The sequence below is a fragment of the Eschrichtius robustus genome, chromosome 4 (assembly GCF_028021215.1).
Source record: "Eschrichtius robustus isolate mEscRob2 chromosome 4, mEscRob2.pri, whole genome shotgun sequence".
Taxonomy (NCBI): Eukaryota; Metazoa; Chordata; class Mammalia; order Artiodactyla; family Eschrichtiidae; genus Eschrichtius; species Eschrichtius robustus.
In genome coordinates, this window is record NC_090827.1 from 19,009,805 (window position 1) to 19,024,703 (window position 14,899).

General features: G+C 42.4%; 1 protein-coding gene across 2 annotated transcripts in view; it reads right to left on the reverse strand.

The window, feature by feature from the left end:
* The window catches only part of TSPAN5 (tetraspanin 5), a 183,422-nt gene extending 169,004 nt beyond the window's left edge, over positions 1-14,418 (reverse strand). For both annotated transcript variants that reach the window (XM_068542475.1, XM_068542472.1), the window contains exon 1: positions 13,935-14,418. In XM_068542475.1, coding sequence (XP_068398576.1) covers positions 13,935-14,015 — 81 coding nt within the window. In that variant the 5' untranslated portion in view covers positions 14,016-14,418. The remainder of the gene's footprint in view (positions 1-13,934) is intronic.
* Between the last annotated feature and the right edge of the window lie 481 nt (positions 14,419-14,899).

Genomic DNA, 14,899 nt, shown 5'->3' on the forward strand with positions numbered 1-14,899 from the left:
TATGTTTTGAGATTATATAATCAAGAATGCAAAAGACCAATTAAAGAATAGTTCCAATACTTGAGCACGAAAAGACTTGCCAAAGAACACTCAGTTAAATATTTGCACAGCCATTCCTGTTCAAAATAATTCCAACCTTCTGTGCTTTCATCAGCAGGTTAACGTTGTTAAAGAGTAAGAAAGAGATTTAGTTACCCCCAAAGCAAAAAGCCCTATCTTCTCCGTTCTGGAATTAAATTCATGGGAAAAGGGGGGCGGGGGGAAGGATGGGATTCAATAGCAAGGATATTTGAAATTTAAAAACTGCATTCTGAAAGGTTCTTAGCAATAATTAATGATCTGTTGGTGCCTCCAGCTAGGCTGTAGTAATTTCATAATTCAAAAGAGTTTATTTTCTAGTCTTCATCTAAGAACCAAAAAAGCAAGAATAGTGTTTTTTCCTGCTTATGTCTTAGGTACTAAGACTGATCTCTGGTTTTTATTTTTAACTTACAAAAAGTTTCATTTAGTTTGCATATTTATAGGATAATGTAATAAGGAAATTTTAATCTTTTATCACAAATAAAATTGTTTGGAGGGCATATGGTCATTTAGGTAGTTTTTCTTTCTTTATCCAAAGAAAAGCATATATCTACTCATAAAAAAAAAAATCCAAGGATATAAATCAATATTTAATATGCATGAAGGATATACACTGATAATATATATTTTAAATATCCAAGGATATATGTTAATTTTAAATGGAATGTATGTATTTCACAAAATATAAAAGATATTTCAGTCCTCTTTTTAGTGAAACCAATCCTTTTATTTCTAAAATATTGACTCTTTATCTTAAAGAAAGATGAATGAGTAAAACATTATTTTCAAACTTTCATGCAATTGTTTCAGGCCCTCACTGGAGAGCAACTTTAAAACTCGCAACGCATACAGTAAGAATATTAGGGATTATTAAATCTTTGCAGACTTGCAAAAACCTCAAATGCCACATATCATCCAGCCACCTCTTCATTCAATTTATTCTTTCAAAAACCCCAACAGACAAAGCTAAAAAGAACTGGTTACCAAAAAAACACCACTTTCCATAGGATTCCAGTTATGAGATTAGAAAAAAAATACTAAGTAGAACTTCTCACATGAGTTGCCATGTGGGCAGTTGCTATCCATCCTTGAATAAGCAGGCACCAACAATGAAACAGGTGTTCAGAAAGTTCCAACTACATTTTTCTAAGTTAAGGTCATGCTGAAGAACATTTAAAGCTAAGAGCCTGGGTTTTGGGGGGTTTTGTTTTTCAGTTACTTAACACTATAACTCCTTCCTTTAAAAGTACAGGGTTTTTCAAATGCCTAAAGCAGATTTATTGATTTTTTTTTTTCGTTGTGTGAAATTGATGTTTATTCACAAGGTATTTGTTCTGTATGTTGAAACACTTATTCTAAATGTTGTCCTGAGGGGGGAAATACTGGTACAAGTCAGAAGAAATGCTTAAAAGCTAGTGATGGAAAAGCACATTTTTCCTTTACAAAGTTAAGTAACTGCGGTTTGCTAAATTTGAATCCTTGTAAGTGACTACTACTGAAACTCTAAAATGGGCTGTTTCTTTGTTTGTTTTGGGGTGTTTGTTCACTGCTCTCAGAGCACTTGACTGAGTCTCTACTTTTAATATAATTGAACTGAGTTATTGGAATGTGGTGAATTTCTTTTCCTTAAAAAAAAAGGTATATTAATGTTGCTGTATTTTTTTACAATAAAAAAGTATAAAGAAAGTACCCTATTCTTAAAAATGTATCAAATAAATGGATTCATTCCAAATTGAACATAATCAATAGTAACTTGAAGGAAGAGGAGACGGGGGAGTAGAGGAAGAAACCCACTGAGAGAGATTTCCTAAGTATTTCAGGTTGACTTTCTGTTCGCCTGAAATCCAATTTTCCAAAGCATTTTCCCTTTTATACCTAAGATGTAATTACTCACTGGGCCTGGGGGTAGCAATTTTTCAGAAATTGGGGGTACCCCTCTTTTTTCCCAATAGGAAACAGAACCTGGAGTAGGCAAGAATTTGAACACATCCCCCCAATCATTTTACCTCTAGAGATTCGCCCATCTTGCTAATAGGTTTCAGCTTATAAATGCATGTCTTCCTGCAAATTACTTAAAAGCAGTGTTCCCCAAAGTGAGATTCCCTGGTGACCTGGGGTGCCAGAGGAGACAATTTTAGAATACAGCATTAAATAACCTTAAATAAGAAAGTCATTTCCTTTTCAATTCCCTTTTAATCCTCTGGTCTAGTCAAGGAGAAAGTCTCCATTTGATCCCAGGATGTTGAATGCTTTGTACACTTGTTAACTTCCACTGTAACAAAGGAAAATAAGCCTCCGAGTCAGGCCTGCCAGCAGGCACCAAGAGCCACCTAGAAGTTAACAAGCCATATTATTGTCATTGTATGCATTTGAATAGTGATATTTTTCAAGTTTCCTTTTTAAATAAATGTATTTAAGGTTTAAAAACGGAGTCGTTTTAAAGGGAAAAAATACGTTTGAAATGGTCTAGATCCTTGAAACTGAAAATGAGATCAGTGGACCAGGAACACCAGCCTCACCTGGGAGCATGTTAAGGTACCGGATCTTCGGCCCCTCTCACACCTACCGAATCAGAATCTGCATTTTAAACGAGATTCCCACGTGACTTAAATTTTACAAAACTCTGGGGTGGCACAAAAGTTTGTCCAGAACCATGCAGGCAGTTTGAAAATGACTGAGCTTTGAGATTCGCTGCTTTGGCTTATCAGGTGGCCGGCCATCCTTCAGACACTCAGCGAAACCAGCTAGCAGAGGGCTGGGGACGAGGAGGAAACTCCCCACGGGGAGTCACAAACCATCAGTGGATCGTGAGGTCAGTGAGTGGACCTAAAGTGGCGGCGTTGGGGATGCTACAGTAAGCCAAAATGACTTTAAATACGCTCCTGTAATGTCCTATCATGCCACATAAATCATCTTTTTTACTAATGAATACTACAGTAAAAATTCTACCTAACCCTCCCCTTTATCCCTCCTCTCCCCCTTCAAGGGCTGGGGCTTTCTGCACATCTTCAGCATGGGAATGAGTGCCAAGGCTCCTTGGACCTACTGAATTAGCATGTCCTGGCCTTTTCTCCCAGAGCTGAGCCCCGTTAGAGAATTATGCTTTGGAAATAGGGCAGCCCAGGTCTTCCGCGTCAGGTGACAGTACTGGAGCACAGCTCAGGGCATCCCAGTAACGCTTCGAAGGAGAAGCCAGGCGGTCACTCATTCCCAAGATGGGTGGCCCAGTTAGTCAATGATCCGGGTAGTTCAGGCCAAAATCCTACTCCTTCATCAGTTGGAAAGACATCCAAGGGGAAAGCCTGAATTATCTGTGTTGCTGACTCAGTGTTCACCTTCACAGACTAAAGAATGTGTCGGAAATACAGAGGAAAACAATGACCAAGATATACAGGACTTATGACGCCATAAAATCTAAATATATATACTTACAGCCATCTAGGTATTTCCAAAATATCCAGATTTAAAAGATTTTAATAAACTGTTTCTATTTCTCCCAGGTGTTAGGCCTAATACCAGAGTCCAACATCAGAAACTCAACTTCCCAGTACAAAACACCAATATGAGACAGTTTCATTTTGCAAAGAAAATGAAGAAGAGTGAAGCTAACGGGTAAAGAAAAATGGGAAAATTAACAACAAACAATAGACATGAATTCATGGTCTGGTATCCATGATAAGAATTACATGCTATTCATTACAATGAAAAGAACATTGTGAACATTTGTTAGATCTTTTTTTTTTCCTTTAGTTATTTTGGGAATGTACTTATGTAGGCAGAACATTACAGAGAACAAAAAATATAAGTTACAGTGTAAGATTACTGTAATGGTTCTGAAAGAAGTCAAGAAAAAAACCACCAAATGAAATTATGGGTGTTGAGGAGAATAGAGTAATAATTGCTAATACCTATTGATTATTCCAAGCATTTTATACATATTAACTCCTCTAATCCTCATGACTCTGAGGTAGATGTTGGGTCTTAATATTACTGATAACAACATTAATACTACTGCTAAGAATGCCATTTTGCAGTTGGGGAGACATAACCTTAAGGTGAGTAAGTAGCCTGTCTGAGATCACAAGCCTGCGAATGGAGCTGGGTAAAAACCCAGACATACTCAAAATCCAAACTCCTTAACACCAGACTTCTGCCTGCCTACCACCAGAGCACCAGAATGCCCAACTCAGCATAAACCTTTTATCACTCTCTAATACTAGACCCTATAAAGAATTTTCCTTAAAGGTCAGCGGCTGTGGAATCTTCACAAGTTAAGGGACTGAGCTATATTGATAGGACTGTACCTTAAAACAGGAAAACTGAGGTTGGGCATTAAATGCTTCAGGAGTGATTAGAACTACTTACTTGGCAGAATTAAGTTTTAAGGCTGCTTTGGGGGAAATATTAACAGTTGGGGGAAATTTTTGTTGGAAGCAAAACATTATACTTTGAGAAATGCTTAAGTCAAGTATTCCTCTTTTATTAGGATGACTTAAGTACAAAGCATTAAAATAGCTGGCCTGAATATTTATTAGAGCAACAGCTGTTCCCTCCAGATTTTTAGAAATTCGGGACTAAGTGCCAACTATAATTTAGAAAGAAATTTTTCAACGAGTAAAAAGAGCCCTATGTCTTGCAATACTTATCCAAATAGTAAATAGTAGCTGGAAGAGGTATAGAACATCACTATGCCTTTTCAATGAGAAGAGCCAAAATGTTTGGCCAAACACTTCCAAATACTATTGATATTTTGTTATTGAGGTTGGTGATTACATTACTTAAAAATTATACCTTACATTTCATAATTAACAATCCTTTATGTACAGACAGATAATACCGTAGCTCTAACCACAGGGTTTGTACGCCATTCTGGGTATGTTTGTTCAGGAGTGCTTATAACTATGCCCCAGTAAAACACCTCAGAGAAATCGTTTAGATTTTTTTTTTTTTTTTAAAGAAATTCACGTTCTTTTATTTATTTATTTATTTATTTATTTATTTATTTATGACTGTGTTGAGTCTTCGTTTCTGTGCGAGGGCTTTCTCTAGTTGCGGCAAGTGGGGACCACTCTTCATCGCAGTGCGCGGGCCTCTCACCATCGCGGCCTCTCTTGTTGCGGAGCACAGGCTCCAGACGCGCAGGCTCAGTAATTGTGGCTCACGGGCCCAGTTGCTCCGTGGCATGTGGGATCTTCCCAGACCAGGGCTCGAACCCGTGTCCCCTGCATTGGCAGGCAGATTCTCAACCACTGCACCACCAGGGAAGCCCCCTCGTTTAGATTTTTATTCAAAATTTTATTTCTTTCAAAAGATTTCCACTTTAGGTGCCTAGCCATAATTGAATACCTAATTTTTTTGTTTCTAAAGGAGGTAGATGAAAAGGAAGACATCAGGGGAAAAAATGAAAAACTTTATTGTGCACACTCTGAATGTTCTACGTTGAAACTTTTCTTTGTAAGGAAAACTGACAAATATCAGGTTTGAGTCTCCTGTGTTTGCTTTACTGTCAGCTCTCTGTGACAGTGCTGCAAACTTGGATACGAGAGAAGAAATGTCCCTGCTTGGCATGACAGCAGAGGGAAGTCAACGGAACTGCCACAGAGGTGCAGAAAGCAACTCCCCTTCTCCCCACCCCCAGATCAAGATACTCAGGGCTGGGGGCACGGAAGGAAGCCTCTGGAAACAGCCTGCAAGGAAGGGCACCTTGGACAGGGAGGCTGGTTTGTGGAGGGGAGGACCGTTCACTGTCTTGCATCTGTGGTTAGACCCAGCCCACTGTGCTGAAGTGTGCAGGACAGCAAGGGCAAAGGAACAAATGTCTATTTCTTCAATGTTCCTGTCGAATAAATAACTAGCTCCTATCCCTATATGATGCTAATTTTTAGCCTACTAATTGCAGCACAAGAGGTTCTCTTTAGCAGAGATTTTCTCATTTTGTTTTTAGGGCTTTCAGGTTTAAAAATAAACTGGCATTTTTGGATTAATAAAAAAAATTCCAAGAGGGATAAAATAGGCCACATTATTTTTTTCTCATAAGCAAAGAACACTAGCTTCATGTGCTGGGGAAATCAGTCACCATTTGGTCATAGCCCTGTACCACCCACTCCCAGCTCCCCCTCCAGAGAGTAATGGCAAGAGATGCCACATCTTGCCAAGGAAAACAAGCTAGAGCTTCTCCACCTCAGCTGGGCATCAAAATCACCTGCAGGGATTAAAAACAAAAAAAGCCAAAAAAATCCCCACTAAGTCCAGGGCCCCATCCCGGACCTACAGAATCAGATTCCCTGGACCTACAGAATCAGACTCCCTGGTGGACCTACAGAATGAGTCCAGGGCCCCATCCTGGACCTACAGAATCAGAATCAGACTGAAATTTCCTAACAATTCACTGATTATGCTGCTGTGTCTATAAAGGCACCTGAAATACCAACTAATCCTACAGAAGTCACCCCTGATCAGGGAGAGGGACGTCCTATGCATGAAGAAAAACCCATAGGAGAAAAACCCATATGAGGAATAATTTTTTCTAAACATGCCTTGACCTGCAAGATTTAAAATTATCTGAAGGCTAGAATGGTGGTTTTCAATTGTTTGTTTAAGCAGTAGACCCCTTTTTGCAAGCAAAACCCTTCAGGATATCTCAAAATATCAAACCTACTGGCTGAGCTTCTCCAGGGGAAAGAGGGCAGAAACCCACTCAGGCCCCGGTACACCTCAAGGAAGCCTAGTGCAGCTGGTAGCACGGTTTGAAAACCACCGGGTCAGAATAAGACATTTAAATGGAATAAATATGTAGTACTAAACCTAAATTCAAATAATTAACTGGAGGGTTAGGGCTTCTGATTAGCACTTAGCCTAGGGAGATGGGTTTAACAGAAGTTCACTTGAAAAAGAGATGAAGGTTTCATTTCACTAGAAATGCAACTTGAGCCAACTATGTTCTCTGGCTGCCAGGAAAAGCATGTGCAGTTTAGCCTGGGTTAATAACTACTATTTGTACTGAGAGATTTACCTTGTAGAAAGCACCTTCATATGCATGATCTCATTTAGTATTGGATAACAGCTCTGCAAGCTATTGGAATTATTTTCGCCATATTTTAGATGAGCAACTGAGAAAATAATGTGTGAGAGTAACTTACTCAAAGATGAATCCAGGCTTCTGCCTTCTGGGCTAGAGACTTAAGGGGGAGTTTGAGAATAACAACCCACCACTCTCTGGATGGTAGGAATGGTGTGTGAAAAACGTGTTTCATTCTGGTCGCTACATTAATGGAGGTGTGTCCAAATGGGACCATAGGCAGAGTACCTTAATCAGGGCAAAGAACAATCTGGAAATAGTGTATGAAGAAGACATGGAAAAACCACGAGCCTTTAAAGATGGAAAGCAGAGGGTTTAGGAATGACATCATGGCTATTTTTAAATAACGAAGGTCTGTGCACAGGGAGATAAGTCTTATATTGTATCGTATAAGAGTAACCTAGGCCCTTCCCCTTCTCCTTCCTGAAAAATTCAGTCCTAAAGTGGGGACAAGGGAAGTTAAGCCTTTGTCCAGGAACAGGTATGGGGAGGGATGTGGAAGCCCAGAGCAGGGTATCAGAGAAAGGTGTTCACGGTGGGAAGTAGGTTGTGGCACGGCATGCTGGAGCAAAAGCCGTTAAGGAGGGCAACCATGGGAGGGGCAGGGGCAGCAGTGGAAGACTGCCTACGTAAGGGGAGACTTAATCAAATAAGTAAATCGTTAAGAACAATGGGAGCTAGGATTCTCACTGTCAAAGAAGGTAGTTATAAATATGGAAAAGGAAAAACCTAAAATAAACCCTGTCGTGTCAGAGAGGGATTTGAGATACCAGTGTGAACTCGTGGTTTTCAAAATATGTAGCTGGATATAGAAATGCAGATGTAAACGTGTGTATGTGTACATATGTGTATATACATACACATTATTCCATAGTCCTGTCCACTGAGAGGCCCCAGGGGTGGTGATAGCCTCAAAGCAATGAGCACACTTAGCAACCAGATCTTGACTTCTAAATATCATTCTCTGTGCAAAGGAACCAGGGCTCATTGGGGAAATGGCTGATACAAAAGATGAGCTTGGAACATGTTCTGCCAGAAAGCAAAGAAGGGCTCAAAGAGTGATGGGAGTTAAAGGGCATGAAAAGACTGCCAAACCTGGAACTGATGGGAACATCAAAGTAAGTAATGAGAGTAACAGTTTAATTAAAACATACTGGAAAAAAAGAGACCAAAAGTTCTTACTGCTATTAATTAATTAATTAATTAATTAATCAATCAAAATTCTGATGAGGAATGGGCTTTTTAATACATAAGTTCACAATAACTTGCCACAAAATATGTATAAATTACAAAAGGGAAAAGAGTCATACTTTATGGTGGAGAAATTTGGCAGACAACACTTTAATCAAGTAACCATCATCAGTAACGGAACAAACACAAACAGAAATCAGTGCCACTTGATGGATGCAATGAGAGGACTGCAGCACCATTTCTGTAATTCTCCTGCCAAAGATGCACAGCCTGAATCTAAGAATGAAAAAATGGCAGACCAACACAAATTGAGGGACATTCTACAAAATAACTAGTTTAAAATCTTCCAAAGTGTCAAGAAACTGACAGTGAAAGACTGAAAGAGACTAAAAAGATCCAACTAAATACAATGTGTCTTCTGAACTGAATTTCTTTGCTTTAGAAGACGTGATTGGAACAACCGGGAAACTTGAATGAGATCTAAGATTTAGATGGTGGTAATGTATCAGTGGTAATTTCCTGGCTTTGATGGCTATACTGTGGTTATCTAGGAGAACACCCTAGAACATATACACTGAAGTACTGGTGTTATAGCCATCATGCTGGCAACTTTTTCTCAGATGATTCAGGATAAAAACAAATTGTACTACTTGCAATTTCTCTGCAGGTATGAGACAGTTTCAAAATAAAATTAAAAATCAACAACAGTATATTAGGAAGATGGAAGTTCCAAGGGAAAACTACACCTAGTTTGCAGGAAAGATGAAACTCTCAAATGATTAAAATGGTCCCCAAACAGATCCATCCTAAGGAGGGTTGGAAGGATGTTAGAGAGAAAATGCCTCACTGAATAGTAAGTTAGAGGAGATGATGCCTATGTACTCTCCAATGATTTCATAATTCATTCATTCAACAAACATTTATTAAACACCTACTGTTTCAGACAATATGCTAGACACTGAGCTTAGGAAAATAACTGAGAGACAGTCCCTGCAGTTGGAGACCTTATATTCTAGTGAAGGATGGTGATTCAGAAGCCTGCAGTTAGAATTTTAAGACAGGCATCAGTGTTACATATAGAAAGAAGCATGTGACTCAAGAACACTTTAATACTTTAATAATACTTTAATAACAGTCTTTAATACTCCATTTTTCATTTATGAATTTTCAGTAGACTACACAATAGTTTATTATTCTATCATACTCTTTAACATTTTCATCCTAACTTTTGTGTGCTTGCGGGTGGTGTTGAGACATATGCAAAAACTTTATCACTTTTCAATTATGAACAGATGTAAATGACTTACTTGATGTTTTATTTTAGAATAACAAGCATCTTCTAAAATAAGATTCAAATGAGATGCTAGGGCTATAGTTATTGAAAGAGACTTAACACTCCAAAAGTGAACCCTGTTATGTTCTTCAAAAGTCACTCCACGTCTCTGTTCTCCAATTTCTACGTCTGTCACAAAGATGTCATAATATGCTTGTAAGATGCTTTGAGATGCTTAGAAGAAAGACGTCGTAATTATAAAGCTCTGTTAAAATACAGGTTACTGTCACCTTTTGCCAGGGACTAACGATTACTGTGGACATATTAAGAAAGACAGAGTGATCCATCTAAATGAGCTCACCTCGGCAATTTTATGGTGGGTGAAACGTTATTTGGTTTTCCAACTTTTCCCCCTGGCTTTATTTCAATCTTCCAGGCATATCATCAAGTGAGAATGCTTCAGTGCCTTCTCACTGACGCAGGAGGGAGAGGCCAGAGCAAGCAAGTCAGTATTCAATTACTTTCCCCACTTAGGTCTATACACCCTTCTTACACTTTTCCCATTTGACACTTTCATAACCATATTTAGCTTTCTTCCTACCATCTCCTTGTAATTCAAAAGGCAGTTTAGACTCCCATATGGTTGCCATCGAAGCTAACAGATGTCTAGCAAATTAAAACAAAAATTATGACTTAAAAACTGCTGATGTGTCATCATTCCAGAACATCTTACAATTTATAGTGAATCATAAGATAAGACTTCCTACTTATGCCCCCCGGCAAGGTTCCCTAAATCTCTCTCCTCTCTGAATTTAAACCCTGCGGAAACAAATGAGATGCAACATTCTGCCATCAAACCTGGGTAAACCTCCACTTAAAGATACAATGTAATATTTGCAAGCACATCAAAGAGAAATTTGGCCTCAAGGATCCAAGGCTTTCTAATCTTTGTACAGCAAAGAGAAGAGAAAAATGACTTGGTTCTCCCAAGTCATTCAAGGCTTCCACTGATACATAGTGCTTTTTTCAAATACATGACGATCCAATCTGTGGAATCCATTCGCCTCATCTCCTTGGCAGATATTAAGAGGAGCATCATTACCTGGTAGTAATGATGCCAAAGTACCAGGCTAAGGTATTCTAGAAGTTTTATAGCCAGGATGGAACTAGTATAAAATCTGGAGACAATGACACAGACCATATTCACCATTTGTTAAATACTGAGACACTGTGCTGGGTAATATCTTATCTGATTGCATCCTTGAATCTACAACTCTATTGGATAACGTTATCTTTCCTTTATAAATGAAATTAAGGCTCAGTGCAGAAGACTGTATTTTCCACAGATGGCCACAACCCACACGACCCTGACACTTGTCTGACAAAAGAGAGAATTTCCTTCTTCAGCACTTTGAAATTGAGCAGGCTCCACTCGAGCTTAAACCAGTGGAATAGATGAAACTGACACTGGGCCAGTTCCGGGAGTAGCCTTCACTGGCTGGAAGTTTCTTCTGCCAGTCTCAGAGACAGGAAGAAGCCACGTTTAGGTGCTCTAGCCAACAAATCTGGCTGAGCTCTCGGCAAGCATCAACTGCCAGTCATGTGAGGGTACCATCTTGGGTATCCCACTGCAGTGAGCCTTCAGTTAACTCCAGCCCAGCCAGCCACATCTCACTGCAACTGCATGGGCGATTCCAAGCGCAAATCACCCAGATGAGCCTGGTCAAATCACAGAACTGTCAGATATAATGAAGTTTTATTTTAAACCACTAAGCTTTGGGGTTTTTTGTTACGTAGCAAAAACAAATTTACAGAATTTGTAATAGCAATAACAAATTTACAGAAGCAGGCTGCCCATTCCTGACCCCAGTTCTTCAGTCAATAACATCTTAGTCTGAGTTACTGTGATCAAGTATCATGACTACCTTCCTGCTGATCAACACTCTAGAGACCATGGTACTAAAAACTCAAGAGATTCCAATATGGGGTAATTTTGAAGCAGACAACAGGATAGGAAAGGTATGAGGGCGTATATGAGTGGAAGGCTTTAGGCACAGAAAGGAGGGACAAGGTGTGTAGAAAGCAGAGTAAGAGAAGTGCCGTTGTAACAGAGGCATCTACATAACAATTCCGCCTGGGGCAGCTGGTTTAGTTCCACAGCCTACATCTCTTTTCAGGCTTCCCATAAAACTTCTCCCAAGAGAGTAAGACCTTCAAAATGAGACAAGACATGACTCTCTTCTGGAACTCTCTATGCAAGCACTCTGCAATTCTTTGAAGCTCTCCACAATTCCAGAGGTTTTGCTACAACCTAATCCACAGAAAATACTCAATATGCCTCTGTACACTACAAAATTACACCAAACTGTCAGGGAAACGAGCCCAAATCCCTTCATTTCTTTTCCACCTCCTGCTATGAAACTGCAGAGAAAGCCCCTGGGTACTTTTTGTTGCCTAGTAGCTGAAATGTGCAACTTTTGGAAGTGTTCAAGTAGAATCAAGAGGCTTGGACTCACTACGCCAACAAGATCCAGTCTCAATTCGGTAGTCCTTGACTCTCAAAGTCATGAAAGTTTCAAGTTCAGATAAAATCAAAACGCCTCACCCAGAAATGTGACTTTTAAACATTTCCAACAAGGGTTGAAAAAAAGGAAGCAAGGAAAGAAAATAATTTCTCCTTCCTATATTTGTAGCAGTGTTTGACTGCAGGGAGGGCGGTGACTGCTGACAGGAATCATGTCCAATCCCTGGCAAAAATGGCCTGTGAAAGACTAGATCTGATATTTATTCATGTGTCCCCCCTCATCATCAGTCCTGAGGCCAGATGACATGCTGACACAGAAAGTGGTCTCCAATCCCTTCCATTTCCTTTTGCAAAACATGCATGAGCAGTGCAAGGTACTCCTATAGAAAACAGAAAATAAAAATAAAATAGCCTAGTAAATGTGTGGCAGAAAAAAGAAGAATATAAAGAGCTATATTGACAACTATTCTCATCGATGCATATGTTTACATCGTATGGCCAAAATTAAAGGAGAATCAAAATAAATATACCCTGCGTTCAGACTGTTGTGGATTATTATTGATCCCACCACTGGATTATTGTTTATCTCACACTGAACCTACACTGAACAGCAACTTGGAGAACCACCCCCCCCCCCAGACAGCCACCATCTTTACTTTCCATGGGGGGAAGAATGGGGGGCAGGAGGAGTGCCCAGTAAGGAAAAGGATGGGATGGGACGGGATGGGACGGGATGGGACGGGATGGGATGGAAAGGAAAAATAACACGGTCTTTGAACCAACGTTTTCCTCTTGTCCTAGTGAACTCTTTGTCTGGTTGCTGAACATGTTTGTGAGATCAAGGAAAAGAATTCAAACAAAACAAAAGAGTAGGCAACCCAGCCTAATTACAATAGGTGCCCAGCACATTGTAGTGCCAGCAGAGCATGGTTTGAATCTTTCCTTCAAGCATTTGCTCTCCCGGTAGCCCCATAAAACATGTCTCGTACACCTTCTCCTCTGCATTTCTCCAAGGTTTCCCCAAAACGGCCCGCTCTATGTCACTCCTCAAAAAGGAGGACGTGAGGCACGAACACACTGAAACATATGTTGATGGTGACTTCTTATTATCCTGACAATAATACAGAGAGACAAATAAATCCCTCCACCCCACACGCCCACTGGTCAGTCCATTACGCAAAAGGAGCGCTTTCCAGATGAAGGCGAAGAGCGTGCAGGAAGCGTTATTTACGTGCACATTACAGAACGATATACCACCGCATCTGCATCCTACACAAAGCCCGAGATGGTGCAAGAAGATACACGCTGAACATGGCACAGACCAGCCGCGGCAACACGGAGCCAAGCCCTCGTCCAATCAGATCCTTGTTAGAAGGTGGACCTCAGGGTCGGGTCTGCCCGATTAGCCTTCCCTGTTATGACACCATGCTCAGCCCAACATCCATATCCCACCGGGAGCAAATCTCATTCGAGTGGTTGCTCATCTCTCAAACTGCCGAGCCCGTTCTTTCATCTGCATCCACGCTATTCCTCCCTTAAAAAGCCACCCCAAGGCCTGGGTGCCCCCTTTCCGGCTCGGTTTTTCTTTTTACCTCTTCGCGTTCCTAGAAAGGATTAAATGTTTATCTCTCCAACGCGCAGGCTGAAAAGGCGGAAGGCAGATGCCTCTCCGTGCTCCGACAAGCGCCCGAGGGGCTGCGAAAAGTAAAGGCAGAGAGCAACGTGGGGGAAATCGTCGCGAATCGATCGGCCACGATAGCCGAAATCCCAGAAGCGCTCCAACTTACCCAAAATATGACATTGAAGCCAAATATGAAATATTTGATGCAACAACTGACTTCAGGACCCTTGTAATGCTTCCCGGACATCCTCTGGGTTCATGAAGACACTTGCCCCGGCAGCCCGAGTTTGGAGCCCCGGAGCACCGTTGCTCGGAGCAGCACGTTGGGGAGCTGGGGCTCAGGGACGCCGCTCGGGGGCCGCGGCGCAGCGCAGCGGCCGGGGCTGAGCAGCGCAGGGACCGACCTGCGGAGAGCGGCTCCCGCACCTCCAGCCCCTCGCGCGCCGAGGCCGCCGGAGCCGGGGTGGCCGCGAGCGGGCGGGGAAGCGCGTGCTGCAAGCCCCCAGCTTCGCTGGAGCTGGCCCCGAGCACAAGGCGAGCTCCCAAGCCCGTCCGCCAGACGATCGGTCCGTCGGTCAGTCTCCGGGCAAACGCGGCCGCGGCAGATGCTGGAGGAGACGCTCCTCGCCCGCCTGCCGGCTCGCGAGCTCCCTCCCACCCCTCGCTCCGCCCGCCGATCGCTCCGCCCGCGCCGCCCGCAGCTCCGCCCGCCTCCCGCCGCCGGAGCCTCGGCGAGGTGCGCGCGCGCGCGCACGGGCCCGGGCTCTCCCGGATGGCGGTGGGACGAAGTGTGCGCGCCGCCCCCTCCTTCCAGCGCTCTCCGCTCCTGCTGGTCCCTCCATCCTCGCCCCGCCTCAGGCCAGCCCGGAGCGCCGCCGACCCGCGAGCCCTGCAGCGGGGTAGGTGGGGAGGATGGCAGGGCGGAGGGAGAAGTACGGGTGCCCGGGGAGCACGCCCATTGGGAGCAGCCTGGAGGAGTGACGGGGGTTGATGAGCAGCGGGTCCCCCTCTGCCACCGGCAGCAGCAGGCAGCTTCTGGAGGGACGCGGGGGAAAGGGTCGCTTTGGGGCGACAGTAGGGATCCTGAGTGAGAATCCTCCCCGCGACCCCCGGACGAGCCTCCGTCCTGGG